An 18,339-nucleotide genomic window follows, 5' to 3' on the forward strand; every position below is an offset into this window, starting at 1 on the left:
CCTGGCTCTCTCCCACAACGTGTCTTTGTCCTAATCAGAGGATGGTGCTTTGGTAAAGAGGCAGCAAACCAACAGAAAACTTCAACTTGGAGGGTGTTTCAATGATTTGGCACCATGCCATCTAGGTGAACAGCAGAATCAACTTCACAATTTTGTCAGTCAGCATGATATCAGCACAGCCTTTTTGTTTTTTCAGTTTGTTTTTGTTATGCGTGTGTCTTATTTGCTAAAATGCCACACGGCATAATGTGGTCAGGGTCGGGAACTATAATATAGTCCTGTTTGTATGATGTTTTATTCCACTGTCACGATTGTTTATTCCTTTATGATTGTTTACCTGTGAGCACGGACAGTGTGTTGCGTGCCGAGGCTTTCTTGTTGCAATAGCATCTAGCCTTTTTAGATTTTCAAAAACAACAACAACAGACTTTACCCTGCCGGCTCCTCAGTATAGCCATTGTATATCCAATTATATAAAAGTACTCAGGTTACTGCACAGGTTACCACACATGCAAGGAAATGGACCCTAACCCTAACCCTTCACCCCCCCCCCCCCCCCCCCCCCCCCCCCCCAGCATGTTTACACTGAGTAGGAGATGCTCTGTATCTCATTGTACAACTGTATAGTGAAAATAAAGGCATTCTGTTCTATTCTATTCTATGCCATGTGTCTTGCATCCTGGATGCTCTGTGCAGGTTCTATCCTCACATAAAAAGTATTTCCAGTAGTGAAAATATATCTGGCACAGACAACGTCCTATTGTTTTGCTACTAGTGAGAAAGTGAATCTTTCCAACTTTGGTTCTTTTGTGAAAATGTCTCTGTCAGTCCATTCCCAGTGTCAAAGGGCCGGTGTTCTGTATCAGGGTGACAAATCCTCACCCTGTTTTCAGAAAACAAAAAGTCTTTGGACAAGAGAAAATATGTGAGACCACAGTGGCAGACTTCCCAACAGTTTACAAAAATATTCTAGTTCCAGTTACAATAGGGCTGGTAATTAATAGTCATTCAAGTTCAAGGAAGGTGAGGAGAGTAGTCACACCTTAAGAGTCCTTTACAAGTATAAATATCTGCTCTTCGAGTGTCAGTAATCTTGAAACTGCCTGGTTTGTACATATTGTCTTCTAACCATGTCTGAAGGCTAAACATTTTTTTTTTTCTTAAGAGCCACAGAGGACTATGGAATGAAAAGCCTGCTGTCTAAGTTTCAGTATAGATAACAGATAATGCCCCAAAAATGTCATTTTATGAAAAACTGAAGATTTGTCTGCCAATGACGAGAGTTGTTTTTTGTTGCTTTTTTCTTGCACGGTAATTTTACACTTCACTTCAGTAGCTGCTAACTTGTAATTGTTTCAGCATGTCCTATTGCAAAAGAGTTGAAATGCAGTTCATGTGAAAGGTCAATGACATCATCATTCAGACTTTAGGACAATAAGCCTTGTTCACTGTAGTGTAAGTCAAACGTTCCCACTGTTAAGTTGGCTGTTGTGCAGAGAAAATGTCTAAAGTGTTTTGACTGTTGATGGATAGATAGATAGATAGATAGATAGATAGATAGATAGATAGATAGATAGATAGATAGATAGATAGATAGATAGATAGATAGATAGATAGATAGATAGATAGATAGATAGATAGATAGATAGATAGATAGATAGATAGATAGATAGATAGATAGATAGATAGATAGATAGATAGATAGATAGATAGATAGATAGATAGATAGATAGATAGATAGATAGATAGATAGATAGATAGATAGATGGATGGATGGGGTGGCTGTAGCTCAGGTGGCAGAGTGGATCAGCCACTAACCAGAAGGTCGGTGGTTCAATCCCAGGCTGCTCCAGTCTGCATGCCAAATATCCTTGGGCAACCCCATGTTGCTCTCCGATGCATCCATCGGAATGTGTATGAATGTTAAATACTTAGCACTTGAGTTAATGTTAAATGTTAAATACTTAGCACCTTGTGTGATTGGGTGAATGAATTAGCTGTATAAAGCGCTTTGAGTGCTCGGACAGAGTAGAAAAGCGCTATATAAGAACCAGTCCATTTACCATAGATAGATAGACCTATCTCGTGCCACCACTCCCACTTGTAGGTTATAGGTAAACTGGAATAAAGGGCAGGCTCTCATTATGTAGATAGTTTTTTGTTATGTAAAGAGCATAAAGCACACACAAAGCAAATAAGGACCTTTGCTCTTATTGATCATCAGTATATGCTTTGCCACCATGACTTGCAACTCCTACTGACTGCTAGAGTTTGACATTTAACCCATTAATGTTCAACAGTGGAATTTCATGGATCAATTTAAAGTGACTAAAACGCTTGCTCAGCTGAACAAATATGTAGAGGCTAGACTAAAGTAGTTGTTTTTACAACATCCTTTTTGTTACTTATCATTCAAACAAACACACGTGCAAACAGACACATGCATGCATGCAAACAGTCAGGAACAAAGTATTGTTCAGTTTTTCTCGTTCACTCAGGAATAAAGTAAACCAGGCTTTATGGACCACAAAGAACGCAGCCACAATTATTTGTCCTTCATGGATTGATTTATTATTATAGATGGATGATCATGGGAGCCTGCACCTCTTGTAACTAACAACTAAATTAAGATACAATACAAAAAAAGGCTGCAAATCGAACTGCAGTTATATCACGAGCAAGGATGTCACTGGATTTAACAGATTTGGATTTAAGGCGTGCAATGGAATGAATACCAAATATAGTCTTGTATTTTTATCAGTCAAACACAAATACATGATTTTGTCACATAGTGCAGCCACATGTCGCGTCAGTACCCACTGGAAATTTTGTGTTTAAACCCCTAACGAGAAAACAAAAACACACAGAAACAGTTTTCAGTCATTTATGATCGAACAAACAATAATCATTTTTAAAAAGCCTTCAGACTAAATGACCGCAACTTAAAAGTTCTCCAAACAGAGTGCCTACATTCTGGATTGGAACTGATTTCTACTGAAGAAATTATTTATTTAAAGATGGTCAACAATGTGGCCAGTAGGGAACCCCTCCAACCCGCTAAGACCTCCTCCCTTTCCCTTTAACCCCTTCTTTTTTATGTAATAACAAAATCACTGCACTGAAGGTTATAAAAGTATGTGTGTAACCCTGAATCGATTCATAATTTCCTCGTGAAAACTGCAGACACAGCGAGCCACAGTGCATTCCAGGACATGGGAATTTGTTGCTGTGACTTTATTCCAGATATTGTACTCTTCTTCTCTATAAATCTTACCGCTCTAACAATTTTTTAGCAATATGGTTATTCAGATCAGCCTCTTGAGATAAAGCAAGTTGTAACCAAAGGTAAAATTCCTTACATATGTTGTTTCTTTGATAATATCAACCCCCTCCAAGAAGAAGGGTGTTGGTGTCCTATTACACTTGGCTTCGCACGCCATCAGTCTCATTACAGTGGCTCAAGGTTTGCGTGTCTGGAGGAGAGAGAAAAAGAGAACTCCCTTTAGCCCACATGTGCCTGGGTTTTTTTTTTCAGGGGGAGGGGAGAAGGAACATCCAAAGTAAATAAAGATGACTCCGCTCAAACTGATAGGCAGTACATGCAGTGTGTATGTGACTTTCTGATCTTACTAGAGTTTGGCGGTGGATACGATTATAATTGCTGTTAAATGCACCTGTCATAGAGGTTAGCATGATAAATGTGTTGAGTGTAAGCGGACTTCACAGGACACAAAAGAATGATTAACGGGAGATGGAACTGTGCATGCTAGACTTCCCCCACTTCCCTCCCATAGGAATCCCTTCTCCGCCTGTCTTCCTGTTGTGTAATAGGCCAAGCCCAAATGCAGCCTGAACTTCCTGCAGAATACACACACACCCCCTCCACTTGCCCAAATGCATAAAGCCTCCGCTACGTCTCACACCAAACCAGCTTGCAGTACAGAGAGGAGGCAATGAGCAACGGGATGTGGTTTCCTACTCTGGGGCTGCTGGCCACGCTGTGCTGCTTCAGCATGGGGCCGGTTCAAGGGGGGAAGGTGCTGGTTGTGCCTGTGGATGGAAGCCACTGGCTCAGCATGAAGATATTGGTGAAGGAACTCATGCGCAGGGGCCATGAAGTCGTAGTGCTGGTGCCAGAAAGCAGCCTGTTGATCCAAGGCTCAGAGAGCTTCAGGACAGAGATTTACAAAGTGCCTTACACCAAAGCTGACCTGGAGGGAACTTTCAACGAAGATGTGTTCCTCAAACCCCCAGAATTTGCAGATTTGATAGTGAATTTAAAGCTACTGGTCGACTTTACTTCACTCCAGGTGAAAGGTTGTGAGAGTTTGCTGGACAATAAGCCTTTGATGAATCGACTGAGGGAGCAGGGTTTTGATCTTGTGCTTACAGACCCCTTCCTTCCTTGCGGGTCTGTCCTGGCTCATATGTTTTCCATTCCAGCTGTTTATTTCCTTCGTGGGATTCCATGTGAGCTGGATATGAAGGCTAACAAGTGTCCTTCTCCTCCTTCCTATGTTCCAGTGTTTTTCTCTGGAAATACAGACTCGATGACTTTCTCAGAGAGAGTAAAAAACTTTGTAATGTATGGTGTGCAGTCCTACACTTGCACAATACTCTATCCTCACTTTGACGATCTAGTCAGCAGGTACATAGGAGAGATTTCAACTTATCAAGAACTTGTCAGCCACGGGGCTATCTGGCTTCTCAGATATGACTTTACCTTTGAATGGCCCAGACCTCTCATGCCAAACATGGTGTTAATTGGAGGGATCAACTGTGCAAAGAGGGCTCCCCTGCCAGCGGTGAGTATGTGAATATATGAACGCAAGTGTAAACAAGCACGTGTCACGTCTGGATTTAATCAAGCCAAATCACATATACTCAGAGCTTACTGAAAAGCAGAGAATCAGCAGTCATTAGTTTTATATGGAAGAGGAGGTCAGAAACTTTTCTAACAACAACTAACATGAACTGCTTAGTGAAGTGATCATTCGCATTAAGGGTTCTGGGAAAACAAGAGATCTGTTAGTTTCAAAAATAGAGATGCAAATTATTTTTGACTGTTTTTTTTAGTTTTACCAAGAAATGAGTTATGATACTGAGGGACAACTGGTTTTTCTGCTCTTCTGGAAAACAAAGAAACGTTAGAAAATAAATGCAGTTTCCCGAACGGTGGCCAGAATAGTCTAGGAAGAGAAGTGAGAGGCAGTGTTATGTCAACAGAGATCAAAAGCTGTACAGAACCAAACGGTTTGTTTATACACAAACAAGGAGGCTACAATACACAAACTGGTCATCAAATGAATTCTTTTTAGTATATTTTAAAATAATGCATAAAAGCTGTCGGAAAAATGTCTTTGTTTTAGCTTTTTAACATTTTCATACATCTTACAGATTTTTTGTCTCTGTTTTTTCCTCCCCTCTCTGCAGGACTTGGAAGACTTTGTGAATGGCTCAGGAGATGACGGCTTCATTGTGTTTAGCATGGGTTCAGTGGTGTCCACCATGCCTGCAGAGAAAGCAAAGCACTTCTTAGACGCTTTTCGAAAAATACCTCAAAGGGTAATGATAACCTGATTAGCTCACTGTACATCAATGGAATCGATTCACTTTTTTATACTTCTGTTTAGGAAAAAGCTGGTTAATACACAGGATTCAGCCGCACGAGCCACACAAACATTTACACAATACCCAGAGATTTTCACACTGTGCAATGAGGCCAGATGTCTAATCGGATTAAAGTGCAGGACTTTGTCCTCTGCCTTGCCTTGCTCTAAACATACAAAACCCTCCATTTATTACTTATGTACTCTGCACAATGAACAGAGATGGTTTTATTTGTGTTTCAGGTCTTGTGGAGATACACTGGTGCACTACCTGATGATTTACCCAAGAATGTCAGAGTTATGAAGTGGTTACCTCAAAATGATCTCCTAGGTATGCATAGTCAAATAAGAAAATTATGGTGTGCTGCTGTAATATCACACCTTACAAGCTAAAAACATATGACACTGAGATGAAATTATCTACATGTGATTCATGGTTAATTCGACCTGTAACCGAGTTTGTGTCTGTGCTCCCTAGCCCATGCCAAGGCTAAAGTCTTCATCACTCATGGAGGCTCCCATGGTATCTATGAAGGTATCTGTAATGGTGTGCCCATGTTGATGTTTCCACTTTTTGGAGACCAGGGAGACAACGTGAATCGCGTGTTGGGCCGTGGCGCTGCTTTGAAACTCAGTATATACGACGTGACAACTGAACAGCTACTGGGTGCGCTAAAGAAACTTATCTATGACAAAAGGTGAGGAAACTGGTTATTGAATTAAAATGCACTGAAGAATGCAAAAAAAAATGGTGTTGAAAATACTGTGATTAACATATTTATTGGACCCACATCATAAAAACAAGACTAAAAATCACTAAATTTATATTTTTTTATCGAGTTGGCACACTAGAAATTAATCAAGCATAACCTTCGACCATTAAAAATGCTTTTCCTGTTAAGGAATGCAAGTTAATAACTTTAAAACTATGTGGACATGCTTGGTGAATCAGTAACTGGAAAACATTAAACCTTTAACAAAATATTACCTGTCCTCAGGTACAAAGCAAAGATGATGGAGCTTTCAGCGATACACCTAGACCGTCCCACTGAGCCTGTGGACCTAGCTGCGTTTTGGACCGAGTTTGTCATGAGACACAAAGGAGCTTCGCATCTCAGAGTGGGCGCTCATGATTTGAACTGGTTTCAGTACCACAGCTTGGATGTGCTGTCGTTTTTCGCCGTCATTCTCATAACAGTTGTGTGGATGACAGTGAAATGCTGCCAATTTTGTATCCGCAAGTGTTGCGGGAAAGGAACTGCAAAAAGAAAATCTGAATAGTGTTTATATCCATTGCATTCTTTAATTTTTACATATTCAGTGACAAAGCTAATTGTTGAAACACTGCACTGAACTTTCAGCTGGATGTATTGTATGAGTGTTTTATGTGTTCAATGTGAAATCTCAGCCAAAGTGTTATTACCAGTGTAAGTTACTTTAAAATAGTAACTTAGCTACATTACTAGCTACTGCTATCAAAAGTAACTCAGTTACTTCAAGTTACTTGTTACTTTAAAAGTAACTAGTTACTAGGGAAAGTAACTTTGCTTTTACTCAATAGGAATAGGGAGATGTAGGTAACACCAGGCTGCAGATGAGCTGCATACAGGGCTGGACTGGGACAAAAAAATCGGCCCGGGCGTTTTGATTGACCGGCCATTATAGGAAAAATCATAAAGCCTTTGAATGAAAACAAACGCTGTTGTGACAGTGATGTACACTGTTTTGATGGTATATATGTATCAATCTATCAATCGTTTGTTGTAAGATTCAGATAATTACTTTTTAAAAGCGAGACATTTTAAATGAGAATAAGAAAGAAAAGTATTTATTTGTGCCCCCCTTTCCCTGTTAATGCTCTACCTGGCCCCCTGGCAACACTTTTCTAGACCCGCCCCTGCACAGTTACCAGCTGTCAGCATAAAAAGGATCCTGGTGTTATTTGTCTCTCAGAAACAGTTCATAACTTCCCTTCAACTCATTCATGTCACCTAAAAGGTAAACCTGTTTCTCCATCACCTGTTCAGCTCTGATGATTCAGTAAGGACGTCTCCTGGTTTCATCTTCATGTTTCCCTCTCACCAGATAACCAAACCGATATCATGAGCTCATGCAGCTTTTACAGCTGTGGCTCCAACAAACATCAGCTGATACTAGAAATTAATATCAAATAAATTCTAACAACAGCTGATCAAGCTTAAACATGCTGCTGTTGTTTAACGCGACATCGGCTGGTTTCCTCTTTCTGGCGCAAAGTGGGCGATAAACAAACAAGAGAGAAAAGCCGATCAGCTGATCATTGATCAGTTTCATGATTGAAGTAGAAACAGGAGAGGGAGGGGGAGAATGAGAGAAGAAGAGGCAGCTGTGCAGCGTAACGACAGAATAACTCCAGCTTTGTGTCTTTTTCATTGTAGCTGAAGTCCGGGACAAACTGTGTGTCTTTTCACCTCAATACGAAATGAAAATATTACAAAACGCGTGATATTTTCTCTGAATACAGAACGATTCCGTTTTTTGAGGGATGGTTGGCAACTCTAATAATTAACCTTATGAACAAAATAAAGTTTAACATCAGTAACATAGCACCCACCCAGCTGTATAGAAACTCCGTCATGCTAGCTCACGCAGTACGAGTTATTGTAACTGACTGTAAAAAGCACAGCTCAGCACAACGAAAATAAACTCCACCTAAACTTGGTTTATATCTGACCCAGATAGACTGCAGGTCATAACTTCTTACCTGAAGTTCAGTTCGGACCGGCGGCCGCTTCGGGTCTCTCCTCCTCTTGCCTCCCCTTTCTCTCATCCACCTGCTGGCCTCCACCACTTGCTAATGTTACTGAATCTGTGGAAGCGCCGCGATAGCCACCACACGAAGTAACGAGTAACGACCCTATCTAAATCCCAGTAACGAGTAACGCGTTCCTGATTTTGGCATAATAACTAGTTACCGTGCTCGTTACCACAATAATAACGTAGTTACTGTAATACATTACTTAATAACGCGTTAGTCCCAACACTGGTTATTACTGACTTTAAGAAGTGAAATTTGATGATGAATTACATAATTCCTGGCAAATAAATGATGCTTTTAAACAACTTATGTGTGGATTTAATTGTAATATTTCTGAAAATTTGAGAATGTAGTTTATGGATTTACTTTGAAGACTGAGGGACCATTCATCAGTCATCAGTCATTCATCAGGATTGTTGATGTTACTAGTGATTGGATTACTAGTGCACTAAATGGCTGAAATTCTGTTCCTTGTTAGTAAGCAGAATCCCAACAACTAACAAGACAACAATTCTAGTGTTCTTTACACTACGTATTTGTTAACTGGCATCTCTCCCAGAGAAATAACTCATATAAAAACTGAACTTATCCACTTGTTTAACAGAACAGCCGACTGAAAGTGCCTTTTTTTACTCTCTATATCAGTGGTTCCCAAACTTTTTTTTGCTGGGCCCCCCTTTGTTTTACAAGAAAAATGTTCGCGCCCCCCGCCCCCTTCTCGCACACGCACGCACACATCCTCCAACCACACACACCCATATTTTGCTCCATTGCGGTTTATTTCACACCTCAAACATTTAGTAAACAATTAAGCAAATACAAGTAATCTGCAATAAATTACAGGTAGTAATAAAATACACTACTAACTCTTTTACACTACGTCCGCACCTACACAGGGATTTTTGGAAACGCAGCTGTTTCGTCCACATGTAAACAGCGTTTCGAATCACCTAAAACAGAGATTTTTTAAAACTCCTTTTTTGTGTTTAAGTGTGGACGAGGAATACAGAGTTCATCACTCACCGTCAAATTTATGTGCCTTTTTTCACATCACGCTGTGCGCCACGTTACTGTTTACATGAGATGAACTGCAGAATGGCAGATAGAGACAAAATACTGTTAATCTGACTATCTGCAGGTTTTACACGCTTATATATACACACACAGCTACTGTCCCTGAATTTACAAAGGCAGAGGCGTCACGGTGTAATTATTTTAGGTGTAGTTGGGTTTTTTTTCATGTGTAATAATATTCAACATTGCTATCAATACATTTTTCAAAAAATGTGTCTCTGTGCAAAATGGGTTTAAAAACATAAACAACTGTGGGATCCTGTTTGTCTGTGATTTGAAGAGCCCAGCGCTGCTCTCGACACAGGGAAAACCAATCCTGCAGGGAGACCTACCTCGGCACTTGTGCAGGTGAAACCAAAGGGCAGACATGCTTCACCATATTTTCTAGTCTTTGGCTTAGAATGAAGTTGGTTTGGAAACATATTCAGCGATGCTTCATCTGCTGCTTTGCGTTTCTGTGGGCACCTGTGCTAGCAGTGTCCAAGCGTTTTGTTTTTTTTCCCCCTTTTCACACCACGCCCCCCCCCTGCAATGGCTCTGCGCCTCCCCTAGGGGGCGGGCCCCACACTTTGGGAAGGTCTGCTCTATATCAACATCTTGTAAGATTATTTCAAAAATAAAGCATAAAACCTGAAGTTTTTACCTTTGAAAGGCTAACATATACTTTAGTTTTCAAGAATGTACCAAAGAGGCTGTGGCCACAAGTGGTCGCTGAGTGTTGCTCACTGTTAGGTGCAAACCAGTGTGACAGTAACCTCATCTTTAAACCACGATAATGAGAGTGCCCGCTGTTTTCACTCTGACTCCATCTCTTTGATTATAACTCAGGAGCCAAAAGACGTGTTAAGAATGCAACACTGGCTCTACAGCGCAGTCCTGCAAAGAAGTTTTCAGGTGTGTGAACGAGGAAGAGAATGTAAAACCGTAGAAACTAATCATGACACAAATATCAATATTAATGAGGACGTGCTTTTGACAAGTCAAATTATTTAGTTTCTGTTTATCTTGGAAGAAATGTATGGCTTTACCACTTGTGTAATTGGTGTATGACTTAATTTCTTTACTTTTACAGACAAATCTGAATGAACACAGAGCGATGTCGTTTAGTAAGTGAAAATAATATTTTAGTAATTCCCCTGTAATTAACTGGAATTTCAATGTGATTATATTTACCTACATGTATTTAAAGGTGGGTAGACTAGAATAAAGGTCAGTTTTTTGACAGGAAACAAAAAAACTATACTAGAAATTTAAAAAATGTTTTAAAATAATATTCAAAATTCAACTGTTGTGTAACTAATTTTAAACACAGCATAAGTTTTTCTTTTACATAACCTAAGGACTAATTTTAAGTATTACATAAATGCAGGTATTTTGCAGGAAAGGAAACAGATGATCAAATGATGCTGTAATTTTAAGCAGTGCATTATTTCATGTTAATTTGGAAGAAAAAGAAACTATATTTTCCCATCTTGCATTTTGAGTAAGCTGTACTTTTTGTTGTATCAGGTCCTGCATGTGCAACAAAGTTTTTGACACCCTGACACCAAAGTTTCCGTTGTGGCAGTTGGAAGGCAGACAGCAAAAAGAGTTAGGGGGGCTTTGCAAGCCAAACCTTTCAGCTTTTGCTTCTGTGCCATCATGATCTACTGCATCACATGCATCTTTCTACAAGTCTCCCTCACAGGTAAGATAAGGTCATTTTTGAAAGACAAGTGAATAAAGCATATTCCTTTACTTTATATAATTATAAGGTCATAAGCAAGAAATGGGCATGAATTTGATATAATCAGTATATTGATTCTACATTCTTTTCTTATGTAAGGGGCTGCTGAGAGCGGTATAATTGGTGGCAGAGAAGCAAAGCCCCATTCCGGACCTTACATGGCATCACTCCAGTATCAAGAACACCATTCATGTGGTGGGATGTTAATCCGAGAGGACTTTGTTCATTGCATTCGTGGCTTCTTAATCATATGCAAACATTTGAGGTCAGTTTTCCCCCTGTGAAACCAGTCATCTGTATAGAACGTCTAGAAAAAGATCCATCCATCTTCATCCGCTTTATCCGAGGCCAGGTCGCGGGGGCAGCAGCCTAAGCAAAGAGGCCCAGACCTCCCTCTCCCCAGCCACCTCCTCCAGCTTATCCGGGGGAACACCATGGCGTTCCCAGGCCAGCCGAGAGATATAATCTCTCCAGCGTGTCCTGGGTCTGCCCCGGGGCCTCCTCCCGGTGGGACATGCCTGGAACACCTCACCCAGGAGGCGCCCAGGGGGCATCCTTGTCAGATGCCCGAACCACCTCAGCTGGCTCCTTTCGATGTGGAGCAGCAGCGGCTCTACTCTGAGCCCCTCCCGGATGGCCGAACTTCTCACCCTATCTCTAAGGGACAGGCCAGCCACCCTTCGGAGGAAGCTCATTTCCGCCGCTTGTATCCGCGATCTCGTTCTTTCGGTCACTACCCACAGCTCGTGGCCATAGGCGAGGGTAGGGACGTAGATCGACCGGTAAATTGAGAGCTTCGCTTTTACACTCAGCTCCCTCTTCACCACGACGGACCGGTGCAGCGTAGAAAAAGATCCCCTTAATCTCATCCCTTAGACAACTTCATTCATATATTTAAAAGATACTTCCATTTAGCAAAATAATTATAACACTGTGATACGCGTACATACCAAGAACGAAACAAATGTGTTCTAAGAAGACTAGAAGATACACTTTCATTTGAACAGGCAGGGTATTTGGGTTTATGCAGTTCTGGGAAAAAGAGTAGCACTTCATGTACAAATCAAAGGTGTTTAATCAGGTCTGACAGTTTCACATATGGAACGCGAAAGTGAAAACAACACAAGGATCCTAACAAATGTGTGCTTTTTACTATGTTTTAATTTATACTACCACTAGATGTCGCCAAAGTCACCAATTTTTAAACGTATACCAATGGGCCACAAACTGTGGAGTGGCCTCCTCTGGTGGAGCAAAGAGCTACTGCTGGGGTGTTCATTACCAATACATTCATTGAGTTATATTAGGAAATTAATGAAAAACTACAGTAAATATATTTTAGAATTGAAAACATCAATTCGATTAAAGAGCTCCCAAACACTGGTGGATTAACCAGTTTATAGAAGCATAAACCACACATTTTGTGGTGGTCTAATGAAAGTAGTAAACTAGTTAAAGAGCATAATTTTAAATATGCAACATCTGTCTCTCAGTCACTGCATGGTCCAACCACACTCTCTTATGCTGGTTGGTTAGGCCTCTTTTCTGGCCAATGTGGACAAGTACACCGTGTGCTTGGCTGAATACTCTGCTGTTCTCTGTACTGTATTGTCGAGGTTTCCTGTGGATATGTTTTGTACTCAGGATCAGATCTGTTTCAGTTTTCAAGAAAACTGAGACGCTGTTTAGACAAGTGAGTGTTGCTCACAAATCAACACTTACCTCATCCTTAAACTATGAGGTGAGAGTGCCCACTGGTTTCACTCTAACTCCGCCACTTTGATTATGAGTCAGAAGATGTGTTAAAAATGCAAACCTGGATCTACAGTCAGTGACATTCACACCATGTGCTGTTGAAAAGATAAATAGTTCTGTTTCTGTTTTGTTTGTTTTTTTCGGGAAAACCTTTGTGGTTAACTGGTGCATGGCTTTTTACCCATACAGACAAATCTGTATTCATACATACAGCTATTTAGTTTAAAAAATAAAACTAATGTTTTAAGTAGTGCTCTTAGTTTTCGGTTTATCCAACTTACTCTTTGCAAATATTAGTTTGAATGAAATGTTATCAGTGTCAGCGTTTTCATTGCCTATGATCTTTGTTATTGTGGTGATCACACAGCAACTATAATTACATTTCACTCTGTGGTAGCCTCTGCTTGCTGCGATCATGCGGCTTTTGCTAGGTTGGTTAGCCCATCTGACTGCTTTCTATATATTGGGTGTAAAACCCCTTAACCGCTGTAGTATTATATCCTGTTCTTCAGGAAGCAGCTTGAAAGCGTAAACAAAGTTTCTGTATTTTACAGCATGTGCAGTAAAAAAAAAAAAAAACAAGTGTAGATTGAGCCGTGTTAGATTTCCCACTAATTTGCTGATGTTACAACAAGCAATATTTGGCATAATGTCTAATTAAATGTGAGTTATTGGCTTTGTTAGATCATTTTGAACTCGTGTATTTAAAAATCAAACAAAACAGAGTGTTTTGAAGCTTTTACAAGTTAATGAAATGAGGACGGGCTGCCAGAGGGCATCATCTGCTGTGATTATTAAATGTATGTTTCTGTGAAATTTGTCAGTGACACCCTCAATTATGATGAGAGATTGAACACGTCTGAGAGAACATAGAGAGTAAATCAAACATCAAAATTTGTTCAGCTGCACTGATTCAAAGGCAAAATGAGAACCTTTTGTTGTGTAAGGCAATGAATGTACTGTTCAACTACGTTTACAGCATTTAGTCAACAAGTTCATGTCCTTATAGAGAATGCTGTAAAGACACCCACCAAACTGGGCTTTAAATAATAAGTTATTATTAAATAATAAGTTCAGAAAAACATGCCCGCTGTATGTGCACATGTGATGAAACAAAAGAAAAAGAAAGAGAAAAGGAAGAAGTAATGTGTGTATAGGGTTCATAGTGAGAGGTGTGAATATCTTTGTACACACCGTGGTTACTATGACAATTATGCACGCTTTCCATTTCACGATTTACCACCAACCTTCACCATCTTCCTTTAAAATAAATGTGATCGACAGAAAAAAAAGGAACTTTCATCAGAGCAAAAAGTGGAATTATCCTCTCATAGATGTGTGTGATTTTTAGAGAGGACAACCACAAAACGTAGGATTTTGAATTGAATTAATCTGAATTGCATAAAACCACATGAAGGTGCAAACACACACAGTATAGAAAAACAATAAATCATTGGCAATTTAACAACGTTCGATGCTATCTTGCTTGAAAAGATGGCTACAGACGATCTTTTTTAAATATGTTTTTTCACAGTTGTGTTTCACATGTAAAGCAGTGAGCAGGGTGTGATATCAACTCCTGCCTGTGCGACAAAGTTTTTGACACCTGCCCACAGCGTTTCCGTTGTGGCAGTTGGAAGGCAGACAGTATAAGAGTTAGGGGGGCTTTGAAAGCCAAACTTTTCAGCTTTTGCTTCAGTGCCACCATGATCGGCTGCATCATATTCATCTTTCTACAAGTCTCCCTCACAGGTAAGAGATATAATTAAAGTATCTCACTTTTTGATATAATTTTGTTATAATCAGTGTATTGATTTTACCTTCTTTTCTCTTGTAAGGGGCTGCTGAGAGCGGTATAGTTGGTGGCAGGGAGGCAAAACCGCATTCCAGACCTTACATGGCATCAATCCAGTATCAAGCCCAACATTCATGTGGTGGGATACTTATCCGGGAGGACTTTGTTCTAACGGCAGCACACTGCAAGTGAGTGCAGGGGCATTTTTTTGCTTTGGGTTTCTTCGCACGGTGGTTAGCACTGTTGCCGCACAGCAAGAAGGTCCTGAGTTCAATTCCACCATCAGTCCGGGGTCTTTCTGTGTGGAGTTTGCATGTTCTCCCCGTGTTTGCGTGGGTTTCCTCCGGGTACTCCGGCTTCCTCCCACCGTCCAAAGACATGCAGCTTGTGGGGATAGATTAATTGGATAATCCAAATTGTCATTAGGTGTGAATGTGCGAATGAGTGTGAGTGCGAATGGTGTCTGTCCCTGTGTGTTGGCCCTGCGACAGACTGGCGACCTGTCCAGGGTGTACCCCGCCTCTCGCCCTATGACAGCTGGGATAGGCTCCAGCGCCCCCGCGACCCTGAAAAGGATAAGTGGAAGCGAATGGATGGATGGTTTCTTTGTAAATCAAGAACTAAAGAAAAAATGTCCTAAAAATTGGTATTTATGTAACAATTACCCCCCAAAAAGTTAAGGATTTTATTTATTCAAAATATATCACAACTGAGTTATGTTATAAACACAGTTTAACACACATGTTGTAGGTCTCCACTAAGATCCAGCGGCACATAATTTTCAGACTCACCTGAAACATTGTGTCCTATGACACAGGCATTTTAACCCCAGAAAATAAAAAACACACACACACAGATGTCGGTCTAACTATTTCACAATACTGTAAAGATGATTTCTCAGGCCAAATTTGTAGAGTCGTGAGCTTTGTAAGACAAATGGATGCATACTACACTCATCAAATATCCACCACGGCATAACAGTAACAGTGTCACCTGTTCAGTATTTAAGCATATTGTAACCTGGCTGAAGAAAATTTGCTGTTATGAGTGTTTCATGGCTGTACTTTATAACCTTTATTTCTATGTATAATCAGTGTAACTGTACGAGATTTCAGGACATAAAAATGCTACCTTTTTTACAGATATGACAACAGAGGTCCTTGCACAGTGGTGCTTGGAGCACATGACATTAGCAAGAAAGAGAAAAGTCAACAACGCATCAAAGTGGCCAAGTACTACCGTCATCCAAAATTCAATGGGAAATACGATTATGACATCATGTTGGTTAAGGTAAAGCTAATAGGCCATCAAATGTCATTTTAAAGCATTTTTGTGCAGTGTACCTATTCACAGTTAAAGCTTTGTTATGCAATTTCACACTTGTGCTAGGTAGCAGGTGTGAGTGTGTGTTAATTGCTGACCTTTAAATATAGAAGAAACTCCCCTTTCAATAACACGTTGCTGTCTTTCACAGTTAGAAAAGAATGCCACACTGAATAAGTATGTGAAGACCACCGGGCTACCTAAGAAGAATGGGAAAATACCTGCCAATATTAAATGTTATGTGGCTGGCTGGGGTCGGACTGGAAAAAATACGCCCGCCTCAAATGTTCTAAAGGAAGCCACAGAGAAGATGCAATTCAGCAATGAGTGCAAAAGTATTTGGCAAGAATATTTTAATTCTAATCAAATGATATGCACCAAGTTTACCAAGAAGGATGGAGGAGTTTGCCAGGTAATCAAATGTTAAAGGCAACCAGTACACCATTATTAATATTTCGAAAAACTCGTTTTTGTTCTTTATTCATAACAAGAAAAATGCAATGTTTTTAAAGACGACTTAATCAAGTCTCTCTGCTCTTTTGTTTTTATAGGGCGATTCTGGTGGACCACTTATTTGCAACAAGATGTCTCAAGGTTTAACAGCTTTTACTTTGGCAGAGGATTGTAATAATCCAAAATATCCTCATGTCTACACTAAAATTAATTTCTTCATTCCCTGGATCAAGGAAAAAATGAAAGAATAGAGGTTGCATGAGCCACTAGTGAGTGGAGAAGTGGGCTTTCTTCATTTACTGATTAAACAATTTGGTTGAATGGTCTTTGTATTAAAAAGGAATTCAAAAGTTGAAATGTGTATGTAAAGCATTTGAATAAATACACCTGATTACATGCAGATATTGTGTAATAAACTTTAAACTGTACCTTTTCATTTTCTGAACTTTTCTTTATTTGCTTTTTTGATTTCTAACTTTTAGGAACTTTTTATTTACTTTCATTACTTAATGTTTAAGCCAATGGAGCATGAGGCTGGGGTCTGATCACACCATAGTTCACAGTCATTGCATTCGTGGCTTCTCAATGAAAGTGAAAACCTTTGAAGCTGAACAGTTTTCTTTCTGTGAAGCTAGTCGTCAACACAGAAGTTCTAAAAAGTTGCCCTTAAACATTCTGTTCCTCTGTTTGATTCTGTTACATGTATTACATGTTTAAAAGATCATTTTTATTTAGCAAAGGTAAGACAAAAATAAAGACTAAGCAAAACTAACTGGACTTGGATCTCTTTGTCACATAATTATTTCTCTATTACCTATTACAGAGCAGACATGTGCATACCTAAAACATTAGAAATGTGTTCTAAGAAGACTAGTTTTAGTCTGTTTCACACCATGTTTTACAGCACTTGATGTGTCTGCAGCAAAGTACCTTGGGTTCATGCAGTTCTGGGAAAACAAAATACCGCCACAGCCACAAACCAGGCGCAAACCAAGGGTGTTTTGTCAACAATCTCACGTGGAATGTGAAAGTGGAAGAATGGATGTTGTGAACATGTGCTGTATGACATGTTTTAGTCTACCACTAGGTGTCACCAAAGTCCGTATCTGTTTTAAAAAGCTGTGCATCAATCCATTCATGGAATGTCATTTATGTCAATCTGGGTGGTGCAGGCACGAGTCTAAGCAGAGCCACCCAGACCTCCCTCCCCCTCGGGAACACCAGTATGTTCTCAAGCCAGCTGAGATACGTAAATCTTCCAGTATGTCCATCAGAGTGTGCATGTTACATATAAAGTGCTTGTATGGATGTGTGTGAGTTGTCTTTGTGTGTCACTGGGTTTGTTTAGTTTGCACTCTTAGCTTCTTCAAATGCACAGGAAGCACAACAGCATATAAATTTAAAGTCACGTATTTAGGGGTGTTTTTTTTTCTGAGTGTCTGACACTGTGCCCACTGTGTGTGCTGATGATGGTTGAAGCTGAAGTGATTTACCTGCTCAGCTTTTAGAAAAAAAACCCCACAGAAGCAGAATTTGCCCTTTCCAAGAACCGCTACTAAACACCTAAACTTCCAGGTAAGTTTGTACAATTGTATCACGAGTGTTCATACAGGAAGCTGCACAAACGCACTACAGCCGCTGAGGGAGAGAGAGAGAGAGAGCGAGAGCGATGTGTCATTGACACTGATTTCAATTTCAATTTATTTATTCAGTCCCCACAAGGCGCTGCAGCCCTCTGCTTCACTCAGAGAGAGGTTTAAATCAGAGCAAGAATAAGTGACAGTATGGGCTAGACGTACTAACACAT

The 18,339-nt window shown here is 40.1% G+C and overlaps 2 protein-coding genes across 2 annotated transcripts; both read left to right on the plus strand.

Moving 5' to 3' along the window:
• Window positions 1-3,891: 3,891 nt before the first annotated feature.
• LOC102780808 (UDP-glucuronosyltransferase-like) lies at window positions 3,892-8,711 on the plus strand. Its single transcript, XM_006799116.3, has 5 exons — window positions 3,892-4,805; window positions 5,434-5,565; window positions 5,853-5,940; window positions 6,088-6,307; window positions 6,608-8,711. The coding sequence occupies exons 1-5, from the start codon at window positions 3,954-3,956 to the stop codon at window positions 6,888-6,890; spliced, it is 1,575 nt and encodes a 524-aa protein (XP_006799179.2). The 5' UTR covers window positions 3,892-3,953; the 3' UTR covers window positions 6,891-8,711.
• A 5,847-nt stretch (window positions 8,712-14,558) lies between these two features.
• LOC102781094 (granzyme B-like) lies at window positions 14,559-17,303 on the plus strand. The gene is made up of 5 exons (XM_006799117.2): window positions 14,559-14,713; window positions 14,800-14,944; window positions 15,899-16,046; window positions 16,231-16,491; window positions 16,631-17,303. The coding sequence occupies exons 1-5, from the start codon at window positions 14,668-14,670 to the stop codon at window positions 16,781-16,783; spliced, it is 753 nt and encodes a 250-aa protein (XP_006799180.2). The 5' UTR covers window positions 14,559-14,667; the 3' UTR covers window positions 16,784-17,303.
• Window positions 17,304-18,339: the final 1,036 nt, after the last annotated feature.

Source organism: Neolamprologus brichardi, chromosome 16 (assembly GCF_056152115.1).
Source record: "Neolamprologus brichardi isolate AB-2024 chromosome 16, ASM5615211v1, whole genome shotgun sequence".
In the NCBI taxonomy this organism is placed as follows: domain Eukaryota; kingdom Metazoa; phylum Chordata; class Actinopteri; order Cichliformes; family Cichlidae; genus Neolamprologus; species Neolamprologus brichardi.

Bases quoted from the DNA above. Each gene is read 5' to 3' on its own strand.
- LOC102780808 (XM_006799116.3), top strand. From the start codon at position 3,954: ATGAGCAACGGGATGTGGTTTCCTACTCTGGGGCTGCTGGCCACGCTG. The intron at 5,941-6,087 runs GTATGCATAGTC...TGTGCTCCCTAG, and splicing joins ACCTCAAAATGATCTCCTAG to CCCATGCCAAGGCTAAAGTC. The intron at 6,308-6,607 runs GTGAGGAAACTG...ACCTGTCCTCAG, and splicing joins AAACTTATCTATGACAAAAG to GTACAAAGCAAAGATGATGG.
- LOC102781094 (XM_006799117.2), top strand. From the start codon at position 14,668: ATGATCGGCTGCATCATATTCATCTTTCTACAAGTCTCCCTCACAG. The intron at 16,047-16,230 runs GTAAAGCTAATA...TGTCTTTCACAG, and splicing joins ATGACATCATGTTGGTTAAG to TTAGAAAAGAATGCCACACT. The intron at 16,492-16,630 runs GTAATCAAATGT...TTGTTTTTATAG, and splicing joins AGGATGGAGGAGTTTGCCAG to GGCGATTCTGGTGGACCACT.